This window comes from Panulirus ornatus, chromosome 6 (genome assembly GCF_036320965.1).
Source record: "Panulirus ornatus isolate Po-2019 chromosome 6, ASM3632096v1, whole genome shotgun sequence".
Taxonomy (NCBI): domain Eukaryota; kingdom Metazoa; phylum Arthropoda; class Malacostraca; order Decapoda; family Palinuridae; genus Panulirus; species Panulirus ornatus.
Window position 1 is genome coordinate 14,642,142 of NC_092229.1, and position 19,910 is coordinate 14,662,051.

Below are 19,910 nucleotides of genomic sequence, written 5' to 3' on the forward strand. Positions count from 1 at the left end.
AAATGATAGATACTAATGATAATCAAATACGACACAGACCGAATGTATATACATATATAAACACATCTGGGATCTTTTCCACGCCAAAGTTCCAATGTTATATACAGACATGCTCACTATACACAGTCTTCTCACAAGAGTTCCCACCATGTGTGGGGGGGGGGGGACATGATAGGCTTGTACCCGGGTCAGAGGTCACCTCTGCTTTGATCTCAGGTGGCTGCCGTGCGGAGGTCAGAGGAACTAATTGGCACCAACTGCCATACGCTCGTTAACCCACTCCATAACATAATCCAATAATATATATATATATATATATATATATATATATATATATATATATATATATATATATATATATATATATATATGTGTGTGTGTGTGTGTGTGTAATTAAGGCATTCTGTCACCGTCAGTAGGCCAGAAACAATGAGAGAGAGAGAGAGAGAGAGATATCAAACGTGGAGGAAAAAAAGAACTCATCTAATTGAAGAGATAAGAGATAACTGTTATCGGTAGAGCCTCACCCCTGATGGGGAGGCAGCCCGTCACGCAGCAGTTTGAGGGACAATGGGATGAACCATGAGACCTTCCATCCTGTGAGGGAGGGACGTGTTGAAGCCTGGGTAGTGAGGACCGGAGGAGGAGGAGGAGGAGGAACACCAGAAACCTTAGTGCATCCCACGACAAACGATCCCGGGAACACCTCCCTCCTTCCCTCACAGCCAATGTCACACTTGGGCCAAACTCTCTACACCATCCTCAGCGGGAAGCCATCTCGCACCCTCAGCCCCCGAGGGAAGCCATCTCGCACCCTCAGCCCCCGAGGGCGTCACAAGATAACTACGAGTCTGCGGACGACCCACTGAAGTTTATATTGGTCATGCCGACTGTGTTGTCTACAACATCCTCAGTGACTCGTCTGAACCACAACTTTACACTGATGCGTAAGACCATTATGTGATATAAATGTCTACCCTAAACCAAGCGTATTATGTAAGACAATGAACCACAACTTTACACTGATGCGTAAGACCATTATGTGACATAAATGTCTACCCTAAACCAAGCGTATTATGCAAGACAATGAACCACAACTTTACACTGATGCGTAAGACCATTATGTGATATAAATGTCTACCCTAAACCAAGCGTATTATGCAAGACAATGAACCACAACTTTACACTGATGCGTAAGACCATTATGTGATATAAATGTCTACCCTAAACCAAGCGTATTATGCAAGACAATGAACCACAACTTTACACTGATGCGTAAGACCATTATGTGCTATAAATGTCTACCCTAAACCAAGCGTATTATGCAAGACAATGAACCACAACTTTACACTGATGCGTAAGACTATTATATACTATAAATGTCTACCCTAAACCAAGCGTATTATGCAAGACAATGAACCACAACTTTACACTGATGCGTAAGACTATTATATACTATAAATGTCTACCCTAAACCAAGCGTATTGTGCAAGACAATGAACAATGCATGTTCGCGATTTCCTTTTGACTTGAGTGACAGTCATCTTGCACTGTACGACTCGTTCAGAGCGAGCAATTTTGCTGTACGATGGTCAAGAAACAGAATTGACCACCATCATGACGCCCGACCAGTGTGTGTATGACCCAGTTAAACTCACACACGAGAATTGTGAGGCGAATGGTATACACCTCCTCCTGGTGCGGCTCTCACAAGATGCCCTGGTGACGGGTCCGGAAGACGGCTCTCACAAGATGCCCTGGTGACGGGTCCGGAAGACGGCTCTCACAAGATGCCCTGGTTCAGTACTGGTCCGGAAGACTCACAGTCTGAGCGAACGTCACTCTCATCTTGAGACAGACTTACAACGAGCCCAGAGTGTGTGTGTGTGTGTGTCTGACCTACTTCCCTGCACTGATGGTCGTGAGACGGAATGAGGCACAAGCCAGAGGCCTTTCATGATGATGTCAATGTGAAAAAAGCTCTCAGATGGAGGAGCTACTGTGAACGTTATTACACCTTCAGCTGCTGAAACATCTGAAGTACGTACGAGTTTGTGCGAATGTTCAAAGACTGTACGTTGTGTGTGAATGTTCAAAGACTGTACGTTGAGTGCAAACCTTCAAAGACTGTACGTTGTGTGCGAACGTTCAAAGACTGTACGTTGCGTGCGAACGTTCAAAGACTGTACGTTGCGTGCGAACGTTCAAAGACTGTACGTTGCGTGCGAACGTTCAAAGACTGTACGTTGAGTGCAAACCTTCAAAGACTGTACGTTGAGTGCGAACGTTCAAAGACTGTACGTTGTGTGGGACGAGTATAGTCCGCACGGTGTGAGGGAGCGAGCGTGAGGCGGACGTGTGGGGCAAGCATCAGGGTGGGGGGTGACACCATCACACGAGACAAACATTCCCGGAAACGTGACTGAGTTTCTCTCAGGAATAACGAAACAAAACAGGAATGGTTCCGCGTTCCTTCACGCCAGATTTCTAATATGAACACTGACAGCCAGAGACGGAGGTGGACCAGCCTCGGCGTTACTGTTCATGTTGGCCACACCGGCCAGAGTCACACCCCCTCACACAAAAGCACCGTACTCAACACTCAGGTACAGGCAGGCAGACAAAGCACACGCTTCGCCGTGCCTCCTACGCTGCAAATGTAGGCCAGACAAAGATGGGTTTCAACAGACCTGTGGACAAAGATGTGTCGTTGAGTGATGGACAAACAGTATCTCTCTCACATCTCTGACCTGTCGATAGCGTGTGGCGTCGGGGAGACATCATTATGCTGCCTCCCTGCCCACGCTGGCTTCACACCCTGGCCCAGAGAGAATGCTGCAGCCTTGCCTCTCTTCCGTGTACCCACGGCTTGTGACAGTCCCTCAGCCTCTGAGGCGGCAGCGGAGAAAAGACATTTCGCGTTTCTCTCTCTTCCTGAAGTCACGACTGTCTGTGTATGTCACTCGAGATCTCTCTCGGGGCAAACCAGGGTGGAAAACCAGACGCGTCGGGAGAGCTTCACGAGGCTGCTGTGTTGGAGAACATCAGCTGACACCCAGCTGATGAAGGGCAACAGATACGCAAGTCTCACGGTGCGCGGTACACACACCCCCACACCCATCGTCCCTCCCTCAGTCCCAGCCAACATACATGAGAAAAAGAGATCTTTCACCAAGCTAGCTGCTTCTGTCCTGGTGTCAGACGCTGGGTGGCACAGCCAACACTTGCCTCACCCGCTGCAGGTGACGAGTGATGATCAATGGCTGGGCTCCACACTGGCCAGACCTGCAAGGTGTCAGCCAACACTTAGTCATGAACGTATTATATGTGGGTGGAGGAGAACCAGCAGCAGTAGACGTTGCGTTCCCCATCTAACTGTGGATGACGTATACCCTTAGCAGGTTATAAACACCGCTGAAGACAGGAGAGCTAAAACCTTAATGACTTTCTTCATATTTTTTTTAAGAAGTAGATTATATCTATAGGAAAATTAAGAGCATATTGGTAATATATTACCCTGTTTCCTTTAATAACTGACACGTTTTTTGATGTTTGTAATGACATCTAGAGGAAGTTTGTGTCAAGGTCTGGAAGCACGTGAATACATTTCCCTAATTATGAAAGTAATTTTTTAGGTCTGGTTACAAAGTAACACTAAACATAATAACAATAATAATAATAATAATATATATATATATATATATATATATATATATATATATATATATATATATATATATATATATATATATATATATATATCAGACCCCATTGGCCAGATAATTATAATACCACACAACTATAAATTTGGTTCGTCACAAACACTTCATCATCTTCATATATCATCAATACATTTCCTAAAGTCTAACCATGTGTGCAGCCAGATCAAACCCAAACAACATCACTTTTCCACAAGTAACTTTTACAGACATTATATATTGACCACTTTGTTCTCGTTGACCTGATCTGATGTCTGTGCCAGTGCCCCGTGCAAATACACTGTGCACCCCCATGCTCCTCCTGTGAGCTGTGGCGCAAATGGATTACAGGGGATCACAATGGGTCTTACTCAGACCCCAGTGGGCTGATGTTACATAAGATGTTACAATTCGTAATTCATCAGTACATACATAACGTAGTTTCATCTGGTAAGTGTTACCGACTAGATGCAAGAAGTGGATACAAACTTAAAAAATCTCAGGTATCTTCTTATTAACAACAATAACAATAAGGTGTTGTGACAACAATAAGGTGTTGTGACATTTCTTGGCAGGGTTTGTTTACATCAATCCCTAAAAGGCTCTTTTATTTTCTTTTTTTTCCACACGTTCTAAGACATGGTGTTCTGGGTAGCATCGGGCCCAGGGGACCGTGAGCGGTGGGTGGCGTGTGTGAACCCAAGACGGGGGAGAGCCACTGGCCAAATACACAGACGCACGCCCTCGCAGGTCAACACTACAACCACCTCACATTGCCTCCGTCAGGATGCGCTCGCCGGCAACACACACACACACACACACGCCGGCGACGATACAGCTCACGTCATCCTATGGCGGCCAAGTCGATGCTGTATCTCAGCGGTACAAAAGGCGTTTCATGGAAAAGGGAAAAAATATGCCAATTCGATTCTACGATTTCCTAGTCGTCTTAATGGATGGTGTCTTGTTGCATGTGGACGCCACCAGATGGCAACACCGACTCTTTGACTTCTCTCCACTTAACCTCTTGAGGAGGACTCGAAGGTCCTTGAGTGCGACGGTACGACCCTTTGATATGATGGTATGGCCTTAGACCTAAAATGTCAGGTCAAAGGCCCAGCCATCACGGCCAAGGGTTGTTAAAGTAGTGTTCAAGGATCGTAATGTTATATTTAAGGGTTGTACCGTCGTACCCAGGGATCGTAATGTTATATTTAAGGGTTGTACCGTCGTACCCAGGGATCGTAATGTTATACTGAAGGGTTGTACCGTCGTACCCAGGGATCGTAATGTTATATTTAAGGGTTGTACCGTCGTACCCAGGGATTGTAATGTTATATTGAAGGGTTGTACCGTCGTACCCAGGGATTGTAATGTTATATTGAAGGGTTGTACCGTCGTACCCTGGGATCGTACCGTTATATTCAAGAATTGTACCGTCGTACACAAGGATAGTACCGGTGTGGTCAAGGAAGACACCACTGTACCGGTGTTTACTGGGATAAAGTTATGTGTGTGTCTCTTCCCCAGTACCTGAGAATGCCACATACAGGAGGAGAGGCAAGCGGGACCAGGGCACGGCAGCCGAAAAATTCACCCACCAACTGGCCCACCAGGCACGAGGCAGTCCTCACGAGCATGTGCCACGAAAACACGAGACCGAACCTGGACACTTGAGGATGAAATTACCAATGACATAAAGAGAATCAATCAAACCCAAGCTATTAATGGGATGACGCTAATGTGTTACCACGGCAAAATGAAATCAATTCAGCAGTCTAAATATTTATTCTTTATGCTCGTTCTGTTTGGTTTGGCCGCCATTACGACCCGAGGTCGAGTCAATGGTGGCCACACACGGGACTCCTACACCTGCCACCCTCACACTAACAAGAGAGTTGGGATATTATTATTATTATTATTATTATTATTATTATTATTATTATTATTATTATTATTATTATTATTATTATTATTATTATTATTATTATTATTATTATTATTATTATTATTATTATTATTATTATTATTATTATTATTATTATTATTATTATTATTATTATTATTATTATTATTATTATTATTATTATTATTATTATTATTATTATTATTATTATTATTATTATTATTATTATTATTATTATTATTATTATTATTATTATTATTATTATTATTATTATTATTATTATTATTATTATTATTATTATTATTATTATTATTATTATTATTATTATTATTATTATTATTATTATTATTATTATTATTATTATTATTATTATTATTATTATTATTATTATTATTATTATTATTATTATTATTATTATTATTATTATTATTATTATTATTATTATTATTATTATTATTATTATTATTATTATTATTATTATTATTATTATTATTATTATTATTATTATTATTATTATTATTATTATTATTATTATTATTATTATTATTATTATTATTATTATTATTATTATTATTATTATTATTATTATTATTATTATTATTATTATTATTATTATTATTATTATTATTATTATTATTATTATTATTATTATTATTATTATTATTATTATTATTATTATTATTATTATTATTATTATTATTATTATTATTATTATTATTATTATTATTATTATTATTATTATTATTATTATTATTATTATTATTATTATTATTATTATTATTATTATTATTATTATTATTATTATTATTATTATTATTATTATTATTATTATTATTATTATTATTATTATTATTATTATTATTATTATTATTATTATTATTATTATTATTATTATTATTATTATTATTATTATTATTATTATTATTATTATTATTATTATTATTATTATTATTATTATTATTATTATTATTATTATTATTATTATTATTATTATTATTATTATTATTATTATTATTATTATTATTATTATTATTATTATTATTATTATTATTATTATTATTATTATTATTATTATTATTATTATTATTATTATTATTATTATTATTATTATTATTATTATTATTATTATTATTATTATTATTATTATTATTATTATTATTATTATTATTATTATTATTATTATTATTATTATTATTATTATTATTATTATTATTATTATTATTATTATTATTATTATTATTATTATTATTATTATTATTATTATTATTATTATTATTATTATTATTATTATTATTATTATTATTATTATTATTATTATTATTATTATTATTATTATTATTATTATTATTATTATTATTATTATTATTATTATTATTATTATTATTATTATTATTATTATTATTATTATTATTATTATTATTATTATTATTATTATTATTATTATTATTATTATTATTATTATTATTATTATTATTATTATTATTATTATTATTATTATTATTATTATTATTATTATTATTATTATTATTATTATTATTATTATTATTATTATTATTATTATTATTATTATTATTATTATTATTATTATTATTATTATTATTATTATTATTATTATTATTATTATTATTATTATTATTATTATTATTATTATTATTATTATTATTATTATTATTATTATTATTATTATTATTATTATTATTATTATTATTATTATTATTATTATTATTATTATTATTATTATTATTATTATTATTATTATTATTATTATTATTATTATTATTATTATTATTATTATTATTATTATTATTATTATTATTATTATTATTATTATTATTATTATTATTATTATTATTATTATTATTATTATTATTATTATTATTATTATTATTATTATTATTATTATTATTATTATTATTATTATTATTATTATTATTATTATTATTATTATTATTATTATTATTATTATTATTATTATTATTATTATTATTATTATTATTATTATTATTATTATTATTATTATTATTATTATTATTATTATTATTATTATTATTATTATTATTATTATTATTATTATTATTATTATTATTATTATTATTATTATTATTATTATTATTATTATTATTATTATTATTATTATTATTATTATTATTATTATTATTATTATTATTATTATTATTATTATTATTATTATTATTATTATTATTATTATTATTATTATTATTATTATTATTATTATTATTATTATTATTATTATTATTATTATTATTATTATTATTATTATTATTATTATTATTATTATTATTATTATTATTATTATTATTATTATTATTATTATTATTATTATTATTATTATTATTATTATTATTATTATTATTATTATTATTATTATTATTATTATTATTATTATTATTATTATTATTATTATTATTATTATTATTATTATTATTATTATTATTATTATTATTATTATTATTATTATTATTATTATTATTATTATTATTATTATTATTATTATTATTATTATTATTATTATTATTATTATTATTATTATTATTATTATTATTATTATTATTATTATTATTATTATTATTATTATTATTATTATTATTATTATTATTATTATTATTATTATTATTATTATTATTATTATTATTATTATTATTATTATTATTATTATTATTATTATTATTATTATTATTATTATTATTATTATTATTATTATTATTATTATTATTATTATTATTATTATTATTATTATTATTATTATTATTATTATTATTATTATTATTATTATTATTATTATTATTATTATTATTATTATTATTATTATTATTATTATTATTATTATTATTATTATTATTATTATTATTATTATTATTATTATTATTATTATTATTATTATTATTATTATTATTATTATTATTATTATTATTATTATTATTATTATTATTATTATTATTATTATTATTATTATTATTATTATTATTATTATTATTATTATTATTATTATTATTATTATTATTATTATTATTATTATTATTATTATTATTATTATTATTATTATTATTATTATTATTATTATTATTATTATTATTATTATTATTATTATTATTATTATTATTATTATTATTATTATTATTATTATTATTATTATTATTATTATTATTATTATTATTATTATTATTATTATTATTATTATTATTATTATTATTATTATTATTATTATTATTATTATTATTATTATTATTATTATTATTATTATTATTATTATTATTATTATTATTATTATTATTATTATTATTATTATTATTATTATTATTATTATTATTATTATTATTATTATTATTATTATTATTATTATTATTATTATTATTATTATTATTATTATTATTATTATTATTATTATTATTATTATTATTATTATTATTATTATTATTATTATTATTATTATTATTATTATTATTATTATTATTATTATTATTATTATTATTATTATTATTATTATTATTATTATTATTATTATTATTATTATTATTATTATTATTATTATTATTATTATTATTATTATTATTATTATTATTATTATTATTATTATTATTATTATTATTATTATTATTATTATTATTATTATTATTATTATTATTATTATTATTATTATTATTATTATTATTATTATTATTATTATTATTATTATTATTATTATTATTATTATTATTATTATTATTATTATTATTATTATTATTATTATTATTATTATTATTATTATTATTATTATTATTATTATTATTATTATTATTATTATTATTATTATTATTATTATTATTATTATTATTATTATTATTATTATTATTATTATTATTATTATTATTATTATTATTATTATTATTATTATTATTATTATTATTATTATTATTATTATTATTATTATTATTATTATTATTATTATTATTATTATTATTATTATTATTATTATTATTATTATTATTATTATTATTATTATTATTATTATTATTATTATTATTATTATTATTATTATTATTATTATTATTATTATTATTATTATTATTATTATTATTATTATTATTATTATTATTATTATTATTATTATTATTATTATTATTATTATTATTATTATTATTATTATTATTATTATTATTATTATTATTATTATTATTATTATTATTATTATTATTATTATTATTATTATTATTATTATTATTATTATTATTATTATTATTATTATTATTATTATTATTATTATTATTATTATTATTATTATTATTATTATTATTATTATTATTATTATTATTATTATTATTATTATTATTATTATTATTATTATTATTATTATTATTATTATTATTATTATTATTATTATTATTATTATTATTATTATTATTATTATTATTATTATTATTATTATTATTATTATTATTATTATTATTATTATTATTATTATTATTATTATTATTATTATTATTATTATTATTATTATTATTATTATTATTATTATTATTATTATTATTATTATTATTATTATTATTATTATTATTATTATTATTATTATTATTATTATTATTATTATTATTATTATTATTATTATTATTATTATTATTATTATTATTATTATTATTATTATTATTATTATTATTATTATTATTATTATTATTATTATTATTATTATTATTATTATTATTATTATTATTATTATTATTATTATTATTATTATTATTATTATTATTATTATTATTATTATTATTATTATTATTATTATTATTATTATTATTATTATTATTATTATTATTATTATTATTATTATTATTATTATTATTATTATTATTATTATTATTATTATTATTATTATTATTATTATTATTATTATTATTATTATTATTATTATTATTATTATTATTATTATTATTATTATTATTATTATTATTATTATTATTATTATTATTATTATTATTATTATTATTATTATTATTATTATTATTATTATTATTATTATTATTATTATTATTATTATTATTATTATTATTATTATTATTATTATTATTATTATTATTATTATTATTATTATTATTATTATTATTATTATTATTATTATTATTATTATTATTATTATTATTATTATTATTATTATTATTATTATTATTATTATTATTATTATTATTATTATTATTATTATTATTATTATTATTATTATTATTATTATTATTATTATTATTATTATTATTATTATTATTATTATTATTATTATTATTATTATTATTATTATTATTATTATTATTATTATTATTATTATTATTATTATTATTATTATTATTATTATTATTATTATTATTATTATTATTATTATTATTATTATTATTATTATTATTATTATTATTATTATTATTATTATTATTATTATTATTATTATTATTATTATTATTATTATTATTATTATTATTATTATTATTATTATTATTATTATTATTATTATTATTATTATTATTATTATTATTATTATTATTATTATTATTATTATTATTATTATTATTATTATTATTATTATTATTATTATTATTATTATTATTATTATTATTATTATTATTATTATTATTATTATTATTATTATTATTATTATTATTATTATTATTATTATTATTATTATTATTATTATTATTATTATTATTATTATTATTATTATTATTATTATTATTATTATTATTATTATTATTATTATTATTATTATTATTATTATTATTATTATTATTATTATTATTATTATTATTATTATTATTATTATTATTATTATTATTATTATTATTATTATTATTATTATTATTATTATTATTATTATTATTATTATTATTATTATTATTATTATTATTATTATTATTATTATTATTATTATTATTATTATTATTATTATTATTATTATTATTATTATTATTATTATTATTATTATTATTATTATTATTATTATTATTATTATTATTATTATTATTATTATTATTATTATTATTATTATTATTATTATTATTATTATTATTATTATTATTATTATTATTATTATTATTATTATTATTATTATTATTATTATTATTATTATTATTATTATTATTATTATTATTATTATTATTATTATTATTATTATTATTATTATTATTATTATTATTATTATTATTATTATTATTATTATTATTATTATTATTATTATTATTATTATTATTATTATTATTATTATTATTATTATTATTATTATTATTATTATTATTATTATTATTATTATTATTATTATTATTATTATTATTATTATTATTATTATTATTATTATTATTATTATTATTATTATTATTATTATTATTATTATTATTATTATTATTATTATTATTATTATTATTATTATTATTATTATTATTATTATTATTATTATTATTATTATTATTATTATTATTATTATTATTATTATTATTATTATTATTATTATTATTATTATTATTATTATTATTATTATTATTATTATTATTATTATTATTATTATTATTATTATTATTATTATTATTATTATTATTATTATTATTATTATTATTATTATTATTATTATTATTATTATTATTATTATTATTATTATTATTATTATTATTATTATTATTATTATTATTATTATTATTATCATTATAGGGGACACACGGGGGAGGGGGTTCGTGGATACAAAGAGCTCAGGGGGGTGGATGAGGAAGGCGCACAGGTTAGGAGGGAGGGAGGGAGAGTAAGTCACTTAGGAACCTGTTGGGGGAGAGGAAGTTGGGCTGGCAGGAGGGGAAAGGGAGGAGCCGAGCGGAGGTTCTTATCTCAAAGCGTTGTTATCACTGCATCATCCTGGTGGGAGGGGCGTGTGGGGTGGCCGAGTTACTGAGGCTGGTCTTGGCCCCACGGTCGCATGTCCTCAGCAACCAAGGCCACCCCTCAGCCGTACGGGAGGCCCTCACACTCATAACGAACTCGTACACACACCTCTCTCAGAACAGCAACATCCCTCCTCTTACGATCACCATCCACGGCCGGTAAACTGCCACTCTGTGGTTTCTGCCGAGGCAGTTGAGCCTCCTCCGCCCACTCTATTTTCCTATAGCCGAGTCTCTATATCATGTGCATCTTCTCAATGTATAATATCATCAACCTCTCATTTCAGTCAACTCCATAAATATTTGGTATTATCATTGATACACATCAGATGCATACACAAGCACTGCTCCAGGCGCGCGCGCGCACACACACACTGAATTAGTAGGAATATCTGTGTCTTTACCCTCAAGTACAAAGGGAAGGTTGAGGCAGGAGGACTGGCTCAAGAAACTTCCTCATAAAAGCGGAAGTGTTTGGCGATCTTCGGTGACAAAGATCCGGGCAACACTCTCGCGCACAGCCAGAAAAATTACAACGTACAACAGAGCAAGATATGAGAACAGCAACACGATAGGAAGAGAGAAGTTACGACACGAAAATAAAAAAATTACTGTGCATAAAGATGATCAAAACTTTTCTATGGTTTCATCAAGGGGAAAAACCCGTCAGTTACAGGAGCAGTTCATCTGTTAAAGGATTATGAAGAAAGAGTAACAGAGGAAGAGAATGACAAGTTTTGAAGTGTTTTCACAGTCCCGACACCTCTGAGATGGCTTGAGGAGAACGTCTCGGAAACTACCGATTTTATTATCATTTCAAATGAGGCCCTAGTCTTGGCCATCCCATTAATGATATATATATATATATATATATATATATATATATATATATATATATATATATATATATATATATATATATATATTGTGAGCCAGGTATCCATATGGATCGACCAATCCCCTAAGGCTGAATGAACAGCTGGGTCGACCGTGGACCGACTGCCGACACCAGGAATCGAAACCTATGCGCTCGACCCTGGGCGGCCCGCGAATGCGTCAAGGTCAGGAACGTTGACCGATACATCACGGAAGTTTAATATCGTCCAGATGCGATGTTAAAAAAAAAGAACACTAACGGATCCTGACCCACACACGTCTCACGGCCTGGCGAGACTTTGTCCACATGTGCTGAAGCTGTGGGCAGATGAGATGTGCACTGGATACACCGCCTCACATGTTGCTCAAGACGCTCACTGGAAAAGGCGGGGGGTGTAAAGTGGCTAGGCAGTGGGGGAGGGCAAACGCCATCTTAGTATTAAGAGAAATGAGGCCGAGAGGAGGCGCTGAGCTCCCAGGAGAGAGAGAGAGAGAGAGAGAGAGAGAGAGAGAGAGAGAGAGAGAGAGAGAGAGAGAGAGAGAGAGAGGCGCTGGTGTGAGGGAGGGAGGCAGGGAGGGGGGAGCAACAGGAAGTGTGGGGCCCGGGTATGCGGGTCCTTACCACTGCAGCGGCAACAGTGGACCCCGGGAGGCCGACCTGCTCATGATACAAGTTCCTCCACCAACCATACCGTCTTATCATTATTTATCACAGTAATGCAACTGGACCTGACTGGTATTTCCAGGTGGCGCCACGAGCGTGTCTGGTATCCTAGTGTCTGTTGTGGCGTCTGTTGTGGTAACTGGTGAGTCAGCGTCTGTTGCTAAGTAAGTCTACTGTTGGTACACCTCATCAACAGTAAGGACACAACAGTTATCCATCCATTGATCATCCGCTTCTCCACAAAGACGTCTGTCAGACTCCATCAATACGTTATCCATCTATCTACATCTTCGTGTTAAAGGCCTATATATTCCGCGAAGCTCAACGTAAGATAGAAATTCTTTTAAAAGATATAAGATAATATTTCAATGTGAATATGAGACGCCTGTAATCCTTTGGTATCAATGTACAATGTATTCGAGTGAAATAATAATAATAACAATAATAACAATTATCAATATCAACATTATCATAATACTAATTATCATTATCATTATTATTATTATTATTATTATCATTATTATTGTTATTATTATTATCATTATTATCATTATCATTATCATCATCATTATTATTATTATCATTACCACTTTATTATCATTATTATTATTATCATTATTATTATGCTTACTATCATTATTATCATTATTAGTATTATCGAAAAAAGTCTATAAATTATCATCAGCCGAGCACAGCAATGTAGACAAACATTTTATTTTCATTACGTTGAGCATGTATTCTTGGCAGCGGTTTCTCTTGGTCACGTGCCTACCGACTGTACAGTTCCTGGATCAATACACAACACAAGACATACCGAGCCACGTGGACCTGGATGTTACCGTCACACCACACTGGTCATTCCGGCACTAGCATGACTAGCATCACCAACCTCTGCCGAGCAAGCGAGAGGCTAGTAGCTAGCTAGCTACGTCGGCGTCGGGTTTGCCAACCGTAAGTGAATAATGGCAGAATTGGGCTGTATTTTTTTTTTATATAAATCTTGCAAAACTTTCGCTAAAGCTGGGTACACTCTTTTAACTATTATGTAAAGTTATGAAGCGTAAGGTCTGCACTGTTATTGTAGGTAAGATACGTGGCCCGAGTTCCATTTCCGAGCCTAGCCGATGATGGGAGTTTGAAGCAACGTATTGTACCGACCGTATTCTCTCTGCCGCTCGCTCCCTTGGCAACCCCGACGACATCTTACCATGTTGGGCGTCATGCAAGTGAGGTGTTAGCCGTGTTGGGTAGGTGGAACTGTTATTGCTACTACTCACCAGGGGTTCCTAAAGTCAAGTGGGTGATGGATATATGCAAAACAAACACCACAGGTAGATGGGGTTCTGCACCAAGTCGACATTCTAACTTTAAGAAATGTCCATTGCTTCCCTTATCATCTGGCAGTCGCTGTTGGCTCTGATTATATATATATATATATATATATATATATATATATATATATATATATATATCATTCTATTCGCCATTTCCCGCGTTTGCGAGGTAGCGTTAAGAACAGAGGACTGGGCCTCAGAGGGAAAATCCCCACCTGGCCCCCCCCTCTCCGTTCCTTCCTTTGGAAAATAAAAAAAAAAAAAAAACGAGAGGGGAGGATTTCCAGCCACCCGCTCCCTCCCCTTTTAGTCGCCTTCTACGACACGCAGGGAATACGTGGGAAGTATTCTTTCTCCCCTATCCCCAGGGATAATATATATATATATATATATATATATATATATATATATATATATATATATATATTTATATATATCCCTGGGGATAGGGGAGAAAGAATACTTCCCACGTATTCCCTGCGTGTCGTAGAAGGCGACTGAAAGGGAAGGAAGCGGGGGGCTGGAAATCCTCCCCTCTCGTTTTTTTTTTTTTTTTTTTTTTTCCAAAAGAAGGAACAGAGAAGAGGGCCGGGTGAGGGTATTTCCTCAAAGTCCCAGTCCTCTGTTCTTGACGCTACCTCGCAGTCGCGGGAGGTGGCGAATGGTATGAAAAGAAAAAGAAATATATATATATATATATATATATATATATATATATATATATATATATATATATATATATATATATATTCCTCGGGGTGTTGTTACAAACCCAAGAGTCAAGATTAATGTGATCGAGGAAGTATGTTACTCCCTACACACTTGATCAAGGAAGCAACCTAGGAAGAGTCAATGTTTTCTCGGCCTGCATGGTGTAAAGTAAGGCATCTGCTCTATATGGCCACTGCACTACTACCCATTCACCTCCACCGTCACAAATACCCTCACACCACATGTTCTAGAGAGCATGGAAACATTAAGCACTGGGGTGATCAAGGTGGGAATCCGCTACACACACACACCACCGACCACCAAAACGATGGAAAAAAAACACTACACACCTGACCCTGGCGTGAGCTCGCGCACTCGGACGTGGGAGTAAAGAAAGACAACGGTCGTTGCTTCTCCTCCAACTTTCCCATCCACGTTCATTAGCGACCCCGCTGCTCTCGACCGTGCCATCTTAACGCTCAGCCCGACCGACCCCCCCCCAGCAGTGACCTGGCCTCCGTGAAAACAGGCACAAATAAACACTAATAAAACAAGAAAATACGACTGAACTTAATAAAGGAACTCACTGCATACTTGATACCTTAAAATTAATAAACAAATCTGAAATAATTAAAAGATAAAAATACTGGGAAGGAAAAAATAACATTAGATACAATTATATAACTAAAGATATATGTTTGGACCAAAGATAAAAATGAGAAATCACACAAAAAAATATAAAACTGATTAAAATGTATAGGCATCATTCCCTGGACACAAGAGAGAATCTGTGTACCAGAGAATAGAAAATAAAAGAAAAATCCAACGAAAACGGGAGACCACGTACCTTGCTCTGCCGTATGCCCATGACGTTACTCAGGAGACATAAGAGTTGTAGTCCTGCGTCCCAGTCCAACACATCTCCGATCATCACAACCAAGTTCGACACAAGAGAAGGTCAGCTGTATCACAGCAAAACACTAACACAACAATTTTCTGAAGTCTATTCCATGTAACCACGAAGGGAACACCAATAACTGCCTTCATTTATCAATCCTTTTGATTAATTGTTTACGCTTCTCTTCCTAACACTTGCCACTTGAGGTACAAGACACACTTTGATGTACAGAAAAACACCTGTTTTTATTGAACTTTAATCTTATCAAAGATAACGTAACACACCTGTAACATAAGTAACTACAGAAACATCAAGGGAAGATGTCAATTAGCACTGATTTCACAAGACGAATTATTTCCAGACATGCAAGTCTCCCATGTATTTATCATTATAGAAAACGAAATTTAAAAATTTCAGCGGTAACTACCCTTTCATAATAACGTGCTGGGGAAAAAATGTGTACACCGAGATGATCAACGAAAATGAATTACACAAATTTGGAAACATGGCGTAAACTACTTAAACTAAGGTGACTAGTTTAGGGAAAGTTTCCGAGATAAGAAACTTGAGGAAATAAGAAGAGAAAGAGGCAGAGAGCCAACATCCGCTCCTGGCTACGGAACTTTCCGAGATTCTCACCGAACCTTAAAAATACCTATGTGGCTACGAGAACCTGATTATCTCCTGGGCTACAGCAGTAGCTGCCACAGCCTCAGTCATCACAGCAGTAACCCAGCGACACAGAGATTACTTGATATTCAGTGACAACCATAGTAAAGTCTGGGAGAATAACATTACAGGCTGCCACAGCCAATAATAACCAGCATCGACAGAAGCCATGTATCTCTGGTAACACTAATGGCACATATATACGTCTGGCAAGGCAGCCATGCTGGGTACAAGATGTCTTACTGCAACCCAACATTCTAAGCATCGGTGGTTCAGTGGTAGAATTCTCGCCTGCCACGCGGGAGGCCCGGGTTCGATTCCCGGCCGATGCATCCTTTATGCGCGCCTCCGTCAGGTTTGTGGCCAACACCTTTACCCACAAGTTTGTGGTAAAATAAACACCCTCTCTCCATGTTCTCCAGAACTGATCCATCCACTCCACCTTCACACCTTGCGTCTTTCATCCATGTGTCAGTGATATACGTCTTTGCAAGAACTGCTCTTACACTGTACGTACGAAACCATTTGTTAGTCACTTCTAAGAATTCTATAAATAGATAGATAGATAAACAGATATAGACTAACAGACGGATATATATATATATATATATATATATATATATATAGAGAGAGAGAGAGAGAGAGAGAGAGAGAGAGAGAGAGAGAGAGAGAGAGAGAGAGAGAGAGAGAGAGAGAGAGAGAGAGAGAGATACATACTTTATCAGACTTAATTTATATAATAAATCAATATAAATGACTATAATACAATATAATACATGCAATAGATTCTGAAATGCATGACATCACGACATTTATGTAGAGACGCTATGACAGACACAGAGTATCATACAGCATGATGGACCCTTGGTACAAAATATTTCCTGTACCTGACACTCGTGTATTATAGCGCCTCCTGTAGCACCTCATGAATACAGTGGTTGTGACAACAGTCCATCTGTATAATAACACAACACTCGCATCACAACCTTGTCATGAACCAAGGGTTATGACTGACGTGGTAGACGCTTGGTCACCAGGAGCACCAGACTGGCGTCTGCTACATATGTGCATAGACGAGATGACAATCCAAGATCAGATAGAGTTTTCGTAGCCACGCAGGGTCTTGAATGGTTCTGATATTCATGATGGCTAGGAAATTAATGGGTTCCAGGAGTCATTAACGTATCTCTGTATGGTTTTCAGTAGTATGTTATCATTAAGAGAACGTGACCAAGGTTCTTTATGGTCAAAAGCTCTCGTGTCTCTTCTTCATCAAAGCAAGGTTTCCTGTATGGCTACACACTGACACATGTGCCTGCCAGGAAGGTGTCCTCACAGGGACAAATATAAGATTCCAGAATAACGTCAACATCTGCATGAATTCTTTCACACGAATCGTGGAACATGATCCAGTCAGTAACGTAGCTGGTTGCTTGTAACACAAGTCTGTCCTCCTGCCTCACTCCAGGATCTATTCTACTACAAGTCTACATTCCTTCAGTTTCTGTTTGGAACATGAAGATGAAATAGTCAACACCTAGGCTCAGATATTCTTACAGGATCTCTTTTTGTACATTCCTACAGGATCTCTTTTTTTGTACATTTGTAACGAAAGCAGAGATCGACATGATCACGTTGACGAGCCGATCACTCATCATACTGATGGAATCCAGTAGGGTTTAGCGAGGCACCACTCCTGTCGCCCAGTACAAGAACAGCATTACGCTCCTCGCTCTGTTATCATCCACGTTCACCATCAGGTCATGTGCCTTGTTTATGGACGGCTGATCACATCCTTCTGGCAGGTACATTACCGGAAAACTCACACAAGGTGATTCACAGAATGGTCGACATCACAGCACTACATGTTCCAATTTGGGAGAGCAGAACTGACGAGTCCGGTGATAACTGGTGCAACACTCGCCATCTGCGAAGGTACACATACTCCACCTCTTCTATGTATATATTCGACTCGTCACATCGGGACCAGCTCTTACAACCAACAAAAACCCGGTGATGTCACAGCGACTGACGGTGGTAATACAGCAAACTAAAGATCAGTTGGACCTCTAGCACTACCGTTCCTAAACTTTCCTTTAAACTCAGTCTTTTGCATGTAAGTCGTGGATGTTATTGTTTATTCCTATCCTGCACGTCTGGCAACACCACTAATGGGAGAGGAGTTCTGGGGCCAGTTTGCTTCAGATGAACAACGAGTCCTCTCTTAACAATGTCTCCTGGGGCTTCATCGACTCAATCTA

General features: G+C 29.4%; 1 protein-coding gene and 1 non-coding gene across 5 annotated transcripts in view; one reads left to right on the forward strand and one right to left on the reverse strand.

Moving 5' to 3' along the window:
* Window positions 1–17,259, reverse strand: part of LOC139749073 (uncharacterized) — a 298,095-nt gene extending 280,836 nt beyond the window's left edge. The window contains exon 1 of one of the 4 annotated variants that reach the window (XM_071662556.1): window positions 16,930–17,259. In XM_071662556.1, the coding sequence (XP_071518657.1) occupies window positions 16,930–17,013 (84 nt within the window). In that variant the 5' untranslated portion in view covers window positions 17,014–17,259. The remainder of the gene's footprint in view (window positions 1–16,929) is intronic. The other 3 variants (XM_071662560.1, XM_071662551.1, XM_071662564.1) reach the window with 3 other exon arrangements.
* Window positions 17,260–17,910: 651 nt separating this feature from the next.
* On the forward strand, window positions 17,911–17,981 carry TRNAG-GCC (transfer RNA glycine (anticodon GCC)). The gene has a single exon. It is a non-coding gene; the product is annotated as a tRNA-Gly (tRNA).
* Window positions 17,982–19,910: the final 1,929 nt, after the last annotated feature.